Raw genomic sequence first — 18,845 nt, 5'->3', positions numbered from 1 at the left:
ATCACTGCAAATTCTGCTGCTTGACTTTCCAGGAGAGGGCACTGCTACATCAACACGTGGGCCAGTACTCACTGGACTCCCCTTGAGGTTTGCATGCCAACCTGCTTGCCACCATCTGCCCTTGCTCTCAGTGCTACACAGTGAATGACCTGGAAGCAGATGCTTTGCCTGAAGCTGGGGCAACTGCAGTGATCAATCTAAAAGGACTGAAACCAGCATGATGTTGGCCTCCCTCTGAGCCTGACTCCCCACCACCCAACAATTTGCACTAGTGCAAAGAAGGTGCCATGCACTTCCAGATTCATACTGCAGGGGTGGCAATGGCCATGCAATGATAAAGCAAGCTTTTGGAAACACCAGTGGCTGCAAAGATCTTTAGCTTTTTACCTCAAGTTACACAGGACACTGTTCTATTTGGTCTCAGGGTGGTTTTGTGCCAGGTCATGGGATTAAGAGGCAGTTCAGCTGGGTAACAAAGTCACAGTGCTGAGAGGGGCACGGAGAAGGCTTGGATCACCATCTATCACACTTATCTTTAAAGGACTAGGATGCTTTCTCTTGTAACAGAAGACCTGCATGGAGGCACTAAATATACAGTGACTGCAACAAAGAGATAATGTGTTTATTCCTTTACTGTTTTACATCACCTAGGACCTACTGCTGTAGCTGTGACAAAGCATGCAGAATTTGACAGGTTTTTTAGCACACAGAAATAGGTCACGTTCTAAGAGGCTTAATTTTTTGAGGCATCAGCAATCATTCCTTATGTCTTTGCTGACCACAGTCCATCCTGCTATAGCTGATATGAGACTTCAGCAAGCAAAATCCTGCAATGCAATAACAACTGAAAAAGATGCAATTGGTAAGAACCAGAAACAAACCTGGGATGCATTTAAGTGCTAGAACAGCCATAAATAAATTGATTTTTAATATATTCCAGTCAGACTTAAATTTACATACAAATATCACAATATTTATTATAGAATAAGAAAGAAGGGAAAAAAAAAAAAAAAGAAGAAGAAAAAAGAGGATCTGGATTGCATAAAGTAAGCTGAAGAGCTGAAGTAAGTGTTGTCTCTGCTTCCTAAACACTCTCATTTTCACATTAACATCTTCTATCTGTTTGAGATCTGACCTCAGCAGCAAGGGCAGATGCATTTATCTTCTTGTCTGTGGATGTTCCCATATAAGGTGATCTCTCTTTGCCTGTGGAGCACGACTTCGATTTGCTCAGGTTTCGTTCCACTCTGATTTGCTGGCCTCTTTGCTCGAGCTCCTCTCACAGTTTTACAAGGCAGTCATCCACACAGCAGTAGCTATAAAGGGAGGAGAAAGACAGGAGAGAGTAATGAAGATGTGCCTGCAGACCTAAAGAGCTCTGGATAGTTTTTTTTTTCCTCCATTGTTTTTCTCCTGCTCATTGCTTCTGCATGACACCTTTTCAATAAGCAATTTCTACAAGCTTTTCCCAAGCAGTATAAAGCATAAGCCCTATCCAGGGAATTGGATAGGACAATGGGGATGCACTGTTCTAGCAACTCTCTAGTCATTAGGAAACTTTGCTTGAAACTCTGTATGACTCTTCATGCAAACTAACGTGGGAATCTGGAAAATGCCCATGGAATTATACAGCAGATATATATAAACAGTGGCCTTCAATTCAGTAAGACTCGATTCAGATATCACATCAAAAATCTCTACTGCCTCCTCTAGCATTTACCCAAGGCTGCACTAAAAGCTACAATATCTTTTATGTCTGTGAAGATTCGGTTGTCATACAGAAGTCAAGGCACTATATATAAGCTATTCTACTGTTCTAGGTGGTTTCTTTTAAACAAGTTTGAGAATCCAGGCACTATTGCTGAGGGCAAATATCAAGCAGTGTGTAGGCACCCTGGGGTAGCAGTTTGGCTACTTTGGGCTGCTTGGATAAATAGCACAAAAGCACTGGAAGATGGGATCATGAAAAGATACCAGAGCATCCCTCATGCTTTCCCTGACCTGGGAAGTCCCAAGGAACTCTGATGTATGATTTTACTCCGGTACTGAATCTTAAGTATATTCAAACAGGCCAGCATCCTGGAGCTCACCATAATGACTTCGCATCAGAAGGTCTCATTCCCCTCTCAGACTCAGAATGATCCGAGTTCATTGGTTTTCACCATGACAGCGTGATATAACCTCGGCATCTTTTCTTGTCTGATCTTGGTGTTTTCTAATTTTCAAGCACCCTTTCTCTTCTTTGTCATCTCTACAACATTAAGGAGATGTGAAAAGCAGGGGACAGTCCTTTGCCTCTCAGAAGGTGTGAGGAGTGAAATATCCTGATGCAAGGAGGTCAGAACAGCACCCCTAGGCCATACCCAGCCCAGAGCCAGACCCTCTCCATCCTCAGTGCTGTGAGCACAGTCTGTTCTCTCCCTGTACTGGGAGGTGAGTATGTGTATCCTTAGTTGCAGAAACACTCTGTTTCTCCAGAATTAAGGTAGCAGTGCCCAGGATCGATAACACCTACCACTTCCTATTACCCACCAGAGTCGCCTACAGGGAGCAGAACTGATTCCACAGAAAATACCATTTTCATTTGCTCCCTCTGTGCGTTCTATATGCTCAAAATACCAATCAGAAGAAAAGTGTAATTGATACCAGGAAAGCACGCCAAGGGAAAGTAGATCTCTTCTGGGAACTTGTAGGTAGTACGATTCCTAAAGGTCAGAATACAGACAGAAAGCACAAAGGAAACATGATCTGGTTTTTAAAGTTCAGATCCAGGAGTCAGGAGACTTGGATTATGTTCCTGGCTCTACTGCAGCTTTCATGCACAATGAAGAGCAACACATCCATCCCCTTCGTGACTTAGTTTAGCCAGTGGAAAGCGAGGGCAGAAATGTGGTGTCACTTCTCAGGCTTGTAGAAAAGACGGGTAAATCGGTGTTTGATGAGGTATTTCCTATTCCCTGTTAAAAGAAGGGAGCTGATCGAAGATAGACACACTGTTTAGAATTGCCAAGCACTGCATTTATGACTGCTGCTCACCGAACAACCCGTGCATGTCAACTAGCACCAATTTAATGACTCACTGCATATTTTACTCCATCATCTGCGATCTCACGTGGGTTCCTAAGCCAATCTATACAGCTCACTGCACAGCAGAGGCTCCAAAACCCCAAACCTATATACGGACCCTATTGCTGCCATTCCTTGCATCAAGAGCATAGTGATTTTACGTGGGTTCCTAAGCCAATCTATACAGCTCACTGCACAGCAGAGGCTCCAAATCCCCAATATATGGACCCTATTGCTGCCATTCCTTGCATCAAGAGCATCGTGCTCACACTGAGCTCTCACTAGGAGAGTGGTTAGGCCCTGGAACAGGCTGCCCAGGGAGGTTGTGGATGCCCCGTCCTTGGAGGTGTTCAAGGCCAGGTTGGACAGGGCCATGGGCAACCTGATCTATGGGGTCTCTATGGGGATCTATGGGGTCTATGGGGTCTCTATGGGTCTCTATGGGGTCTCTATGGGGTCTCTATGGGTATCTATGGGGTCTCTATGGGGCTCTATGGGGTCTATGGGGATCTATGGGGTCTCTATGGGGATATATGGGGTCTCTGTGGGGATCTATGGGGTCTCTGTGGGGATCTATGGGGTCTCCTGGGTAACCTGATCTAGTAAAGGTGTATGTTTGGTGGCCCTGCCAGGCAGTGGGGTTGGAACTACATGATCCTTGAGGTCCCTTCCAACCCGGGTCATCCTGTGATTCAGTGATTCTATGATTCCAGGGGGCACACCGACCTCCCCCAGGCTCACACTGCATTGGGGTGGGGATGGGAAGCCCAGGGCAGGTTGCGATGCCTGTAGGGCCGCTTCGTTCTGCCTCCCCCCAATACAACACGATGTGGGCAGGAGGCGAAGACCCGCTGCCCATACACCGCACAGCCCATACACCGCACAGCCCATACACCGCACAACCCCAACCCCCTCCGCAGCCAGGACCGCTCTACGCATGCGCAAGCTCATCCAGCTGAAGTCCGCGTGGCACGCCCGGAAGTGACGTCATCACAGGCATTGGCAACCGTTACCATGGTAACCTGGAGGCGCGAGCTCGTGGTGTAGGCCGCGGCTCCGTTACCTCACGGCCCGGGGGTGGCCCCGAGCGGGCCTGGATGGCGGTGGGGGGTTGTTCGCCCCCGTCCGCACTCTCCTGAGGGCTTTCATTGCCCTATCGGGGGTGAGGGGCCGGCTGGAGGCCGCTGTGCTGCTGTAGGCCTCGCTGAGCCTCCAATTCAGCCTCACTCCCGGCAGCACTCTGCTCCTTGGCCCCGCTGGTGGCATCTCGTCCATCTTTTCTACAGAGGTTTATCCAGGACTCGACCATGAGTGACCAAATCCAGTTCATTGTTGAGAAGCTCAATCAGGAGCCCTTCAGGAAGAACTACAATTTAATCACGTTTGATTCTTTAGAGTCGGTGCAGCTGTTGCAGCTGCTCAGTGATGTGCTGGGGGAGATTGACCCGAAGGTAAGGAGGGCAATCAGAGCTGCTCAGACCTGGGGAACTGCCAATATCTTAAGTGATATATATACTTATATATAAGTCACAGAAGTTGCACTAAATGCTTTGATTTGGGTCTGGCGCTGTGTATCTTCGTGGTGTGTTTGGTTGACCAAAATAGCTTTGAATGAGGCTTCCTGGAAATAAACGTGCCTGACAAGAATCCTTCGTGTCTGTGTATCTACAAGTTGTTGGTGAACAAACAGATGTTTATTGGGCCAGGGATACTGGATCCTCGTCCACTAGAGACTGATAACTTGATATTTTGATTTGGGAATCAAGGTAGAGATCTTAAATTCATTCAAACTAACAATGATTCTATTCCTGAGTCAAAAGCCAGGCTGTGTCTTGCTCACATATGCAGTTCTGACCAAGAATGGTTTCTTATTTGCAATTGGTAACTGAGTTACTGACTCCCCTTACACTAAAGGCGTGAGATCAGAAGGGATCAATCATAGAGTCATAGAATGATTCAGTGATCATTCAGGTACCTGTGGTGCATTGGTACATGGGCTGCTGTGGTAGGATCTTGGACTTGGAAGTAATTTGTTCCCCTGAATATATGAGGCCCTATGAGCAGGGAGAACTTAAGCCTGAAATCGAGTTAACTGAATGCACACGTAGGAGGAAAATACTTTCAAGATAATCAAAACTTGATGATAAAAAGAATGTTCTGCATGGAACTCGCTTCACTGGCATGTGATAAGTGAATAGAATCAATTGTGTTAGTCTCACTAGTTAATTAAAATGACTTGAAATATTGGATATTTATTTGTATGTTTCAAACTATGTAGCATGCTGTTGACATTAGAGAGGAGCTGCCAGAGAATACAGCTAAAAGAATGTTGACTCTCCTTGGAATCCTTAAATACAAGCCTCCAGGAAGCGTAACAGACCTGTAAGTATCTTTTGATCCACAAATCATGGTAAAACATGTGTTACAGTTTCTATGTAACAGCCTTTAGTTCAGTGTTTTTTGTACTTTTGACCTTGACCATCCAAGCCGACATGCGTAACAGGTTAAAAAGAGCTGCTGTTTTGGCCTGGTGTGCTGTGCTGGGATGGCAGCAGATGCTCCCCAGGTGTGGGGCAGCCTCAGGGTGCGGCTGCAGCAGCTGCTATTACAGAGTCTGCCAGGAGAGGGTGCCGCCTGCATGGCAGGGTCACTCCTGCCCCCAGCCCTTTTAGGCTGCAGTGTCACCCTCCAGTGCCAGGTGGTAACCCTGGAAAGCTGCACTCTTCCCACGTTTTCTCCTTTCCCGAAGAATATTACTGGAAAGGATGAATCGTTTTTGCAGGCTTTAGCATTTTGTTTTGTTACGGGGGTTTTGTCTGCCTCAAGGTAGCGAATCAGGATCGTAAATAGCAAACTGGCACCATGACTGCCTTCTCTATTAACTGCATTCAGAAAGTCATTGGGGAAGTGGAGTGGGAATGTCAAAACACTGCAGACTTTCCATACAATGTTCTTTCGTTTGAGATTTACTGATAGTAGGTGATACTTATTTTGTTGTTGTTTTTGAATAGGAGTGCATTTCGCCAAGGGCTGGTTACAGGAAGCAAACCTGTAATTCATCCTGTCTTACACTGGCTTCTTCAGAGAACCAATGAACTCAAGAAAAGGGCTTATCTGGCACGCTTCTTAGTCAAACTGGACGTGCCAGTGGAGTTCCTACAAGATGATACCGTGGCTGACATCAACAAGCAGGTAGTCTTCTTCATGTATGCCAATATTTTACAGGAATTAATTAAAAGTGCCAATAGAAGACTGGATATGTGAATTGAGAAGTCACTGTTGAGATTAACGTTCAAGAGAGTTATGACGAGCATGTTGGAATCAAGGGTCAACAACCATTCATATAAATAAACATATTTTAACCACCTCTCTTCTAATAAGCCTGAAATTGTTTAGGAAGAGGTAGCATTAAATTAAAAGAACTTAGGCTCATTAAGTCATATGTTCTGAATGGCCTTCTTTTTCATGCTGGCTAAGAAATATGCTTTTTTATTATTTTTTTAATACTTTTTTTTTTTTTTTCTGTGAACTCTAACATGGATATTTTTAGCTTTATAAATTTCGGCTTTACATCAGAAAACATTATGAACAAAACTGGCTTGCTCTTAATAGTCAACTGAAGGTATAGTCCCTAGCCCCTAACACTTATATTAGTGTTATCCCACTAATACTTCAACCTTTTTTCTTCTTTTTTTTCCTTTTTGATTTTTTTTTTTTCTATTGTGAGAAATCAGATATTTCTTTTTCCTTGGCTGATGTTCCTATTTATTATGTCTCCTTTTGTGAGCATTAAATGTTAATTTTTGTAGACGGTGAGACTGGGTGGGTTTAAATTGTGGAGCTAAACGTGAACCAACATTATGTTTTTACACTTGTGGTATCCGAGGTACATATTTACTTTTTTTTTATCCATCTTTCTCTGCCTTTTGTTCTGTGTAATTGCTTGCAAATCACAGTGTTTGTGAATGTTCATAACAGGTAACTTTGCTTATTAGCTGTGCACCAGCAAAGCCCTGTAGCTTGACTGATTTTCTTTTTTGATACCACTAGCAAGGTCTGTTTTATGACTTTGAATAACTAAGCAGAAGTAGGAAGGAGAGAAAGGAATGCAGGTTGTAGGTTTTCTCAGTATGTCACAGTCTCAATATGTATAAATATCCATCTCCATTATTTCCATTACGTAAGATGTGTTCCTTTTTGGGATTGCGGTAATAAAACCATCTCATTAAACGAATACCCTTCTGATTTAACTCAGAACAGAAGCTGGGGTAATACAGTGCCTTTATGTAACACAGCATTACCATGAAAATATTTAGATACTAATGAATTAAAGAATTTAGCTTCAACTATTTATGTAGGCAGGCATGTGATGGTGCATTTTAATAGAAACATTTCAAATGTGAAATTCTGGAGGCCTTAGAACATGAGCAAGTTTTATGGGTGTATAGAATTAAGCTGGCATATACAGCAAAGTCCCTAAACAAGGTTCTCAGAAACCTGGCACTTCCTTGGTTTTATCATTTGGACATCAAATTGGGTGCAGTTGTATAATTTTAAAAGTATTCAAATTCAGGCAAAAATCTGATTGACCGATCTTCAGTGAGCTGCTCCCAGGTGCCACGATTCAATCTGCTGCTGAAACCTGGGCTTTCTTTGGTCCTTTGAGTGTGTGTCAGTTAAACTCACCTTTTGAAAGAGGTAGAGAAGGGATGCAAAGGAAAGCTTTTGGACATCAGCAATGAATACAGTTGCTCCCAGTTAGCTTGCTATGCTATCTTTTTTTTTATGGAAGTATTTTTTTTTATGGAAGTATAACACCTAAGTGAACTACAACGCAATTGCATTTTTACTTCTGTGTTTATTTTTTTGTTTGTTTTTAAACTCATTTTTCTTCACCCAGCCTATGTGTACCTTCTAATCATACCTTTATTTGTTATTTAATCAAGCTCTTTTTGATTGATGATTTTGACTTTCCCCAGTGGCCATTTTATTGCTGGTTTTTGAATTTGATCCAGCTTGTCCTACTGTACCTGATACTGAAACAACCAGAAACAAAAGGGAGTATTGCAGGTGCTGGTTCCTCAGGGTTTTATAGGATAGGATTGCTGCTTCACCTCTCACAGAAATGCCATCTTTGTTTAACCTGGCCTTCGCTGTTGCCATTTGTTATTGAACACTCACATCAATTGCTCCTTCCAGGAAGTAAAAAAAATTCTATTCTCTGTTTAGATTTCTCCATCTTGTTGAATGGCTGTTTCTGCAGAGATTATTTTTCCCCATATCTCAGCTTGCATTTCTTCAAGTTGAATCTAAATTTATTTCCTATCCAGATTTCTAAATTCTTTCTGTCCCCTGTTATTTCTCTGCCCACGCAGACTTTCACACTGCCTCTCAGTTGAAGAGTACTGGTGGGCAATGTACTGGCATGGAGGTAGCACACTGTCTACTTCGTCCTAAAAACTGAACTACATATATCAGCCTCTATAATATACCGAGGGCACGATTATGCAATATGGCAAAACTGTTTCTCACATGTTAAGTCAGTTGTGCTCTTAGACTGCTTTACTAGAGAGAAAATCAGTGCTGTAAGCTCAAGCTCCATTGCCTCACTCGAGCAACTTATTACACCCAGCTCCTTTTTAGCTTGATAAGTTTACACGTGGTGTATACAGATTTATAGTGAGGGAGAATAGTTAATGTAGCATTGTCCCTTTCAGCTAACATCTTGTTTTGACACTACGTTGTGTATTACAAAGGGGAGAGGTTAAAATGGTGAAGAAATCATGAAAATTCTGATTATTAACTTTAAATAGAAGATAAATTACTGTCATTTTTTTGCTTCTGCTTTATAAGTTCATAAGCTTTAGTGGTAAAAAATCCATTTAATTCTTGTTTTTACAATGTTTCTGTCTATGGGAAGGATGGTTGGACTAGATGATCTTGTAGGTCCTTTCCAACCTTGTGATTCTACGATTCTTTATTTGCTGTCTTAATAGTAAAGCAACATTGGTCTGAAAACTCTCAGCCATAGAGTTCATTCTGCCTAATTTTTATTTTATAGTATGAAGAACTGATGGAAGCATTTAAAACCCTACATAAGGAATGTGAGCAGCTCAAAACATCTGGTTTATCTACTGCAGAAATAAGAAGGGTAAAACATATGACAAAATTGCATTGCCTTTATGTATGTGTGTGTATATATATATATTTAATGTCAGTTCTGTTTTTTTGGTTTTGAGGACTCACTGTAGTGTGTACAATGTGGAGGTCAGAGATGATTGGTGCTCAGTTGCTTTTTGAAACTGTTCTCTGTTGGCAAACAGAAAGTCCTTGCTCATGCTTAGAACTGGGCTTTCTGAAGCAGATGGGGAAACAAGGCTGCCAAGACTGTGTTCAGCATGATTTTCAAATATTGGAGCTCTTTTTCTCTGTCCACAAACTGATAGAAAGCCTTGAACTTTACTGTTGCAGGGTAATAATTTCAGAGGTTGAATGAATTAAGAGCTTAAGTCAACAAAAATGGTGTTCCTGTGTGGCTAAAGTGTTAGTGAAGATATTTGTCCTGTTTCATCAAAGTGTTTGAGCATGAATCCAGCTTTTAATTAAGACATAAAAACAAGTTAAGCAAATGTTGAGATAAGGCCTAAACTGATACTTTAGTTCCTTTTCTCTCATAGTTGTTAATGTGTGATGTCCTGCTGCCGTAAAGCAGGATTAAAGAAGGATAATTGGATACATGTTTTAGAGCCATAGATTATTTCTTTTAACACAGTTTTAGTGGAAAAAGTCTCAGCAAGTATAACTCCTATGCAACTTCATGCACACTGTCAGGAAGTGGGTAATGGTGGTAAGATTTAAGAACAAGTTTTTAATTGTTGAATTATGTAGATTTTGGCTCAGGTGTTTGTGGGGTGTAGGGTTTATTTTTCTGCTTTTTGTGTTGCTTTTTTTTTTCTTTTCTTCTTTTTTTTTTCCCCCTTCTTTTTGAGAAATACATCTTTTATTTCCAATTCTCACATTAATACTGAAGGATGCAGAGAGTGGAAACTGAGGAGGAAGTGAGGAAGTAGGAGAGGTGAAAATAAGAGAGATGAATGAGACTGCAATCCTGGATATTCTGATCACAGATTAATAAAGTTGTAACTGCTTCAGGTGTATTCAGAGATGAATTCTGCTTTTCACAGTAAATTGTACAGAGTTCAGTTCAATCTGCACTATGTAGTAAATGAATTAATATTTCTTCATCTGTTTTTTGCTGCTGTTTAGGATATAAGTGCAATGGAAGAGGAGAAAGATCAACTCGTCAAAAGAGTAGAGCGTCTTAAGAAAAGGGTAATAAGAGAAGTAACGCTGTTACATTTCAGTGTCATAATCCTTGGCTTGCAACTCTGATTTTGGAATGCAAACAAGGATTAGAATAAACACACTGCGTGTCTAGGAAGGAGTCAAATAACTAATTGACCTACAGGGAATCTCCCTAGGCGTTAGTCCAGAGCTTTTAAGAATCTTGAGTCCAGTACTTTGCTGTCATTTCTAAGTAGTAACATGTATGGAAAGGAAGTGCTAAGTGGGTTTGTTAGACATATGATCTCTTTAATGTATTTCTCAACTATCTGACAGTAACATGCACTATTTATCCACTTGCTGTAGGTGGAGACAGTACAAAATCATCAACGAATGCTTGAAATAGCAAGACAGCTTCGCTTAGAAAAAGAGAGAGAAGAATCTTTGGCTCAACAGAAACAAGAACAAAAAAATCAGGTATAGCCATAAAAGTGTACCTCTTAAAATAAACAGTTTTTGATATCTGTCTGGGACTGTGTGTGTAAAGAAGTACATCAAGAAAAAAAACAGTGCAGAGTTTCTCCCAGCATCAGAAAATTAAACGCTATGTAAAATGCAAATATCTGTGTACATCTTAAAGGAAGAGGCTTGATGCTACAGGTTTTGAACATCTCATTTGAGATATTTGGCTGCCTTAGCTACCCCTCTCATCATCATTTAGCAATCCTAGGAAATGTTCCATGACTTACTGTGGGAGCACCCAGAGAGAGGTCATTATATTTATGGTAGTGAGCAAATGTTTCCTTAGTTTGATTGTATCTCTGTGAGCTTGCGCTAAGATTTCAGAGGCTCAGTAATGCAGCAAGTAGCTCAGCTTTTTGCTGTGGATCAGTGCAGGGGGAATTTGTATTCAGGAGCAACCTTGGGGTTTTGGTCCCCAAGTCTCACAGAGGTCTTGATAAGTACTGGAAGCAGCTGGCATTGGAATGTAGTGGATTTGAACAGGGTGGATTTTAGTCCAAGGTTGTGTTGCATGTTCCCAAACCAACCTGCTGCATCATCTCACTAAATTCTGTTGATTTCAAATAGAATAAGATCTTTAATACTGCCTTAAAAGGAGCAAAACTCAGATGCCTATCATTAAAGTCAATTTCAGGCCATTGGTCTTTCCTTGAGGAAGGCCGCAAGAAAATACTGTGGTGACCAGCTGATTCTGCTCCTTATCACACATTTCTCTAAGTAGCAGAAATACTGTTCACCTGGCTGCTGCTGTTTGGCAACAAGCTTTTCCATGTGTTCTCTGCTTGGCTCAGCAATAAAACAGTGGATTGTTGGGACAACTCAGCTGCCTTCCAGGAGCTGCAGCATAAAGAGAGTTTTCTACTGCAATTCTGACTCTAGCTTTTTTGCTGTTCGTCTCATATTCAAGCCACTTGAATGTTTGCTTGAAAACTGTTTAACAAATTTGTGCTATTCAGAAAATACTACTTGGGAGTACAATATTTTTTAATTAACAGTAAAGACTAAGTAAATCCAGGCCAGTTGTTGAAAATTGTTTTGGCATGTTTCCTTGTGAACCAGAAGCTGGTAGCTACCATTTTTGTTTGTATTCAGAGTTCTTTGTGATACTCTTTTACTTTATTACTTGGAAATGCATTTCAAAGGAATGAGCTTATGTGTGTCCAATTTTCTCTCCTAAGTTATTCCATGCAGAGCAGAGACTGCAAAGAGCACAGCTCCAGCTGAAAGAGATGCATCATGCAGTAGTGGATTCAAAACCTGAAAGTAAGTAGTAATGTGTAACACCTGGAGGATTTACTCTTCTATGAGAAATGAAATTAAAACTGTGTGATTCTCAATAACATGGTAGTGCCAAAACCATGTGTGAACTAGAGAGAAATTAATGGAGGAGATAAATTCTAAATGCATTGATAGTGGCTTTGTGTGTTGTTTATACTGACATTGAGGATGATTTATATGGAGAACTGTACTGTATGGAGGATCATAGTATGAAGGTATAGGACTCAAAATCTTTTTTTCCCAGAGCCTTTGTGTTGGTATTCTGAGTTGCTGTGGTTTAAAAAACAAATAAATAAAAGCATTAGAATGCTTTTTATTATCTGAATAAATTATTTTCCAAATGGAAAAAGTCTCCATGTTGAGACTTAAATTTTATCCTTTCTCAGGTACGTTTAGTATTCCAGTTGCATCATGGAACTGCTTTGCTGGTTGTTTTGAGCTAGAGGATTTTTCTTAGCCGACAGCACACTGTGATATTATTACTTTGTAACTTTGCTTTATTTTTTTATGCTCATCAGCCATTGAGCCACAAATGAAAACTAAAAGAGTATCTGAACTATTTAATTTACTCTGAAGGACCTGCAGTGAATTCTATAACTGTTCCATTTTTGCAGTGGCTATCTGAGAGTCATACAGCAAAGCTATGTCAACATTTCTATTTCAGTTCATAGGGTATTTTTAAGGCCTGTGGAAACTTGGGTTCAGTTCACAGAAGCAAAGGTAACATAATAAAAAGTCAGTAAATGTCATTTAATCACTGAGATGAAAATAAAGTGAACTTATTTAATACCCTTATATTGAGCCTTACTTGCCGGAAAAAATGAAGTGTTTAGATGTTCTGAAGAGAAGCTTGGAGTCATTACTTAAGAAAACTTGTGTTGAAATTTTGCCCAGACAAAGACTTTAGGACTTAGCTTTATAATTTAATTGCTTCTCCCCTCGGTAGTTACAAGGACACTGCCTATAGTAGCAGTTGCAGAGTGCCAACTGTTGATTTCTTTTTTTGTTTTTTAATTGCAATTATGTAACCACAGCGTATTGAATAGGATCTCATTTCTTTTAAAAGCTTTATTGGTCTACACTTAACACTGTTTATTTTTTTAATTCCCTTTGGCTCCAATTTTATATTTCAGCTCCCTGCTCACATGAGTATAGCACTGATGATTCAAGGTAGCTGTGGATTTTCACTGCAAGTTAGGTGCTTTTCTTTACAATAGTTTTCTTCTGTTTTTAATACTTAGCCTGTTTTTACTTTCAAAGCAAGATGCATTGATAAAAGCTGTTTTTAATACATAGAAGATTTTTATATGTGTTATGGGTACACACTGCTTCGATTACTTCATCTGGTAATTAAGTTGGGATGATGTTCTTTAAAGAAATGCAAAGTAACTCTTTAAGGAATGCAAGCAACCCAAACTTATGAGTGTCATTAACGTGCACTTAGCATAAGTCTGCTTTAACTATACCAGAAAAATATACCATATGTTTAATAGCTTATTTACTTGTAGAAATATAATGCATTACTTAGAAGACCTTGTGTTGGACCATGAAGAGCAGCTGATGATTGGGAAATGTCTTGCAGACTAACATTGATAACATTGATTTCCACAGTGTGTGCCTTCCTTGCTTATTAACTTCAGTACCAGTCCGTATTTTGCCTAACTACAGAGAGGCAGTTCCTGCTGCTGCCACTGACAGGAATTTCTGATTTAAAAAAATATATAATTATGTTAGCATTTTTAATGCTGAGCACTAGTTTGAATAACCTTATATTTTGCCTCGAATATCTGCTGGCACAAACACAAACTGTGAATGCCAAGAAGTGATCTGAATTACTGAAATTCTTGATCTCTGTCTATTATAATGGAACCTTACCATTCAAATTATTGGCAGAAATAGTGAGAAATGGATGATTAGCTTGAAAATATTGATCAGAAGAATGAGTGAAGAGGGTTTGCAATGATAAACAGAGAAACATGCAATTGATACATTCCACTAAGTTCATATGTAGTAGCATTTTAGAGTGCTGAGAACATCAGGGATACTTGTTATAAAGAGGCATTATTTTGTACAGGTGTTTATTTTATGGCACTCTGAAGATTTAGTGAAAAATAGAAACTATTACTAAAATATCCTATTTGAATGGAAACACAAGCTACTGTTGTTGTTGTTTAAAACTTTTTATTTGCCCACAGAACTGTCTGTCTCTAAAATTCCAGGTTGAAATAATTTCATCCAACGCTGCTAAGCAGGTTACAGTTATGGTAAAGGAGAATGATTTAGGAGGAACTCAATAATAGAAATGTTTAGGGATGGAATGCAAGGCTGACTAGTAAGACTGATAGTATTTCTATGGTTGACTCTTTCAAGACCTTTGACTTTATACTTGCATCCCATTTTGAAGAACAAACAAGGCAGCAAAAATTCAATATGACCTAATATTAAATTGATTAAAAGGACTTTAATGAAGATTTTAAAGAGGAAGCTAATTGGGGAGTTATCACTGAGTGGATGTCTTTCTAATGGGGGCATGCATAAATCAGCACTTGGCTCTTTTTTCAGTTTGATGTTAGTGCTATGAAAGAAAACAGCAAATGATCACTGATTAAACTGTCAGATGGAAAACAAGATTGGGGAATTGACTGGGTAATGAGGAGGATGGGCTATTGATTCAAAATAATCACTTGGAAAACCAAGACCATGCCAACAATATATATTTGAAGGAATAGCCAAATGTGGTGGCATGTGGGAGTTGTTCCTAAGAAGTGATTCTGATAAAGGCTTGTGGGGTAGGGAGTAAAAACGGTAGAACTGGAGCTCCTGGTGTCAAAGACTTGATGCTATCCTTGCATTTATTTAAAGAAGGAAATGGAACAGGAGCATTGTTGCTTCTCTTTTTTTTTAGCTCTGATATTTCCATCATTGCAGTACCATGTCCACTGCCTGGAATTTGGGAAGAATATTAAGAAGTTAGATTTCAAAGAGCTGCAGTACTAATTATAACATGGGAAGCATACTGTACAGTGGAAGACTTGGGAAGCTGTAGTTTTTCGAGGAGATATTGATAGATTTAATCATTATCTATTAATGTCTGCATGTCCTAGAACTCTGTTTAATGCAGGGAAATTGAAAGTGGTACCATTGGAAGCTGCAGACTGAATTGCTTCAGTACTAGTTTGTAGAGGATGAATGCAAACAGGGAAGTGAAGGCTTTGATTTGCAAGTGAATGCCACGTGGAAGTCCATTCTACACCTGCCTTTGTCATAGAATTCCTATGTGATACTAAACAAAGTGCTTCAAGTGTTGGCAGGTAGCTTTATTTATTAAGTTAGTATTGCAGATGTTTTTTTATATGGAATGCCTAAAGGGTAGCCCACAGAGGGAAAAGAATTGGGAGCCTGAGCACAAGGTAGATCAAATTTTACATCTATTAGAAGAATTATGCTGGGAAACCTGCTTCTTTCCTACATGACTGAGCAAGCACTAATAAAGTCTTTCTCCTGCCTCACTTTTTGCAATAATTATAATAACAAAATTGAATGGAAAACATGAGGAATTGCTGTTAATAGCTCTTCACGTGTCAGGTTGGCAGAACCTTGCCAAAATAGCCCTAGGGCACAGAGCCAGCCTTTCTGTGCAGCTTACGTATGTGGATTTTGTAACCATAAGTGAATGCTAAAACATTAAAAACAGGGCTTATATGTGTAATGGAAAACTTAAAGTATGCTTGCTTTTCTTTCCTCTACCCTGGGAATTTGAAAAAAATGTCTTTCACTGAGAAAAACAGTCTTAAAAGAGCTGCTGCGTATTTGTTTTTTAAGCGGCAGAAATAGCTCTTAGGTAGTTACTTTTCTGTATGTCGGATCATACAGGAGGAAAAATATCTCCAAAAGTATTTAGGGAAGAACTACATTAGTCATGAGGGATGTTGGCATGATCATGTCTTTCCCCATCAAGTTGTCAGGTTTTAACTCGCTTCATTGTATGATGCAGAACCAGTTGCTGTTTGAAAGAAGTTGGTAATAGCTCTCAGGTTATCAGAGAAACAAATCAAGGTAGTGATCGAGTTTTAACCCAGCAAAGTCAATAGGTCCCTTCTGTTTTCAAAAGCAGTCATTCAAGCATGGTTATTCCATGAGTTTAAGTGTTAAATCTATAATATTTAGGCACACTTTATAAGAAAGATGGAGAAGGATGAAAAATAAAGCATAAATTATACATATGGTTGTTTTATTTTTTTTTTTCCATCTAAGAGGCAGGATGGGGGAAAAAAAAAAAGAGATCAGTTGATTAAAATATTAATATTAAATATCAGGATAATTTAATTGATATCACTTTGATTTCCACACCAAAGTTCTTGGTTATAAATATCCACTGGGGAGTTATGTTCCTAGTTCCAAAGTGATAATTCAGCTCATGGTGTACGTGGGAAGCTTTGCTGCATTTGCAGAGGTGGTAGATTTCTAGTGAGACATTAAAATGTAGTCCTTCCTGCGCAGCTCGTCGGTGGGCTGAGGAAGACTGAAAGTTCTCCTGGAAGAAATGGGTGGGTATTCTCAGGGGTTGATAGGTGTTCTCTCTCAGTAAGTGCCAGTGCATTTCTGAGTCTAGCTGTAATGCCCAGCACATAACGGCTATTGCGTATGTATTGTAAGTGCATTACCTGTTCTGAAACCAGTACCGAGGCTGTTTTGCACAAGATGAATAACCTTTCCACAAAGGGAAAAAGAGTCTATGGTAGTACTGTCAGTCAGTGATATGGTCAGCAGGCTCTTTAGTCTGAGAGCCAAAAGTTCCATTTTCAACTTGCATCCTTTCCTCTCTCTGTTTCAGCAACATCAGTTCCATCATTGCATTACTGTACTCAAGCTTTTCTTTCTGCAGAGAAAGACAGAGATTTTGAACTTGTTGTTTTGCTTTGCATTTCATGGCAAAGCAACAAACCCAACAACCAAGAAAACAAACAAACAAAAAAGAACCAGAACAACAACAAATTAACCATACACCCCCCGTGAGTCGTTTTAAGAAGTACCCAGGGTACTTACCTTTCAGTCATTTTGGTCATGAAAAATATCCTGAAATACCTCTTCCCACTCTAGTCTGATGTGTAATTTCCAAGTTTTACCATAGCCCTTGGTACAGGTGTCTTGGAGGAGTAATTGCACTATCTGTTGTCAGCAGACTGCTGTGTAATGTAATTTAAATAGCATTTTGGTTTTCTCTTGTCACATTTTTTCTAGCTGTGTATTGTTCTTATCTGTGTTTATAAATAATTTATTTGTAACAAGGGCTATAAATTACCTAGCAAAGTCATTGTAAGTATGGTGTCATGCAGTGTGAATCAGGTAGGTGATGGCTTTTCTCAATAGAATTTTTGATGTTATGCAGCGATTTCTTCTTGTTTGTTTTTTTTAAATCTATTTTTGTTTTCTATATTCACAATGTACTGAATTGAGTATATTGAATAAGCATTCAGTGTACTGTCTCAAGATTGGGCATGTGCTCTTAAAAGAAAAAATCATCTGTTACTTACTGAGAGGCATTTTATAATGCAGAAGATTCTTACAGTATGCACATGTTTAATTCTGCTCATTGCAGGGCCTTTTTTAGACATAAAATAAGAACAAAGGCATATTATTTTAAGGGAGAATTTCCAAGGACATAATAGACCTTACAGGAGGTTGGCCAAATTAAGATCTTTGTTCTATTTTGAGACACAGATAAAGGATTCACGCTGAGATAATTTCTGTCTGCAGATGATGTAATTCACATGAAACAATGACCTGTGTAGTCTATGGGTAGAATAGCTCCCACTGCATCAACCAGGGATGTTCTAAAGGATCCAAGCTTCAGAGGAGTCCTGAGCAAGGCAGCTCTGACATGCTGTGCTGCCTCTCACTCTGAGCACACATTAAACACAAAATTCTAGCCATCAACTATTCAGTTTCAAAAGAAAATAATTCACAACAAAAAATAGTAATGCAGTGATGCAGTGTCTTGGTGCGTTTAGGACATGCATGGTGTTAATAGTTCTCTTTGACAATGTTGCGGGTTACTTTTGTATCTTATGCATCTAGACTTTGATCTAGGGAGAGATTTGTTTGTTTTATTGGCTACAAGAGTATACTGAGGAGTTAATAGGTAAGTGTTAGAGGTACAGGTGGGTAATAAGTGCACTGTGATTTGCTTTGTTTAACATCCAGATTAAAAAGCTAAATCAAGTGACTAGTTGTTATCTTAAGTTTTGAGAGGAAGACTCAAGTGTTGTGCTGTTATTATTGTAATCCACTGCTAAACACTTCAGTGTGTTGAGAAAATTGAACTTAATTATCTTCTACGTTACTTTCTTGCATTGATTTAATTTGTTCTTAAGGTTTAATGAAGAAACTGGAAGAGGAGATAAATTTCAATTTATACTTTATTACTGAAAAAGTACCTAGGGAGCTTGAAAGTAAGAAGAAATCAGTATATTTCTTACAGAAGGCATTATCAGAGCCAGCTATGGGTCAATCAGATCTCAGTGTGCTCGAAAGCAAGGTAAGTCAACCAAAGTGGCACTTAATTTGTGTTTCATAGTGTGCTCTAGAGTTTGTGCATATTACCTACCTTGCACCCTGAAGAAAAGGTTTAATTCCCAAAGGAACACCTCATCAGTTGTAAAAGAAGACATGTTACTCACTAAATGCAAGCTCTT

At 39.6% G+C, this 18,845-nt stretch overlaps 1 protein-coding gene across 1 annotated transcript in view; it reads left to right on the top strand.

Annotated features, from left to right (window-relative positions):
- Window positions 1-4,062: 4,062 nt before the first annotated feature.
- IFT81 (intraflagellar transport 81) overlaps window positions 4,063-18,845 on the top strand; it is a 36,486-nt gene continuing 21,703 nt past the window's right edge. The window contains exons 1-8 of the mRNA XM_015877727.1: window positions 4,063-4,517; window positions 5,345-5,448; window positions 6,078-6,258; window positions 9,128-9,217; window positions 10,333-10,398; window positions 10,717-10,827; window positions 12,051-12,135; window positions 18,525-18,688. Of these exons, the coding sequence (XP_015733213.1) occupies window positions 4,374-4,517; window positions 5,345-5,448; window positions 6,078-6,258; window positions 9,128-9,217; window positions 10,333-10,398; window positions 10,717-10,827; window positions 12,051-12,135; window positions 18,525-18,688 (945 nt within the window). The 5' untranslated portion in view covers window positions 4,063-4,373. The remainder of the gene's footprint in view (window positions 4,518-5,344; window positions 5,449-6,077; window positions 6,259-9,127; window positions 9,218-10,332; window positions 10,399-10,716; window positions 10,828-12,050; window positions 12,136-18,524; window positions 18,689-18,845) is intronic.

Source organism: Coturnix japonica, chromosome 15 (assembly GCF_001577835.2).
Source record: "Coturnix japonica isolate 7356 chromosome 15, Coturnix japonica 2.1, whole genome shotgun sequence".
Lineage (NCBI taxonomy): Eukaryota > Metazoa > Chordata > Aves > Galliformes > Phasianidae > Coturnix > Coturnix japonica.
The sequence above is the reverse complement of the archived record's forward strand: the minus strand, read 5'-3'. Positions and strand labels throughout refer to the sequence as shown.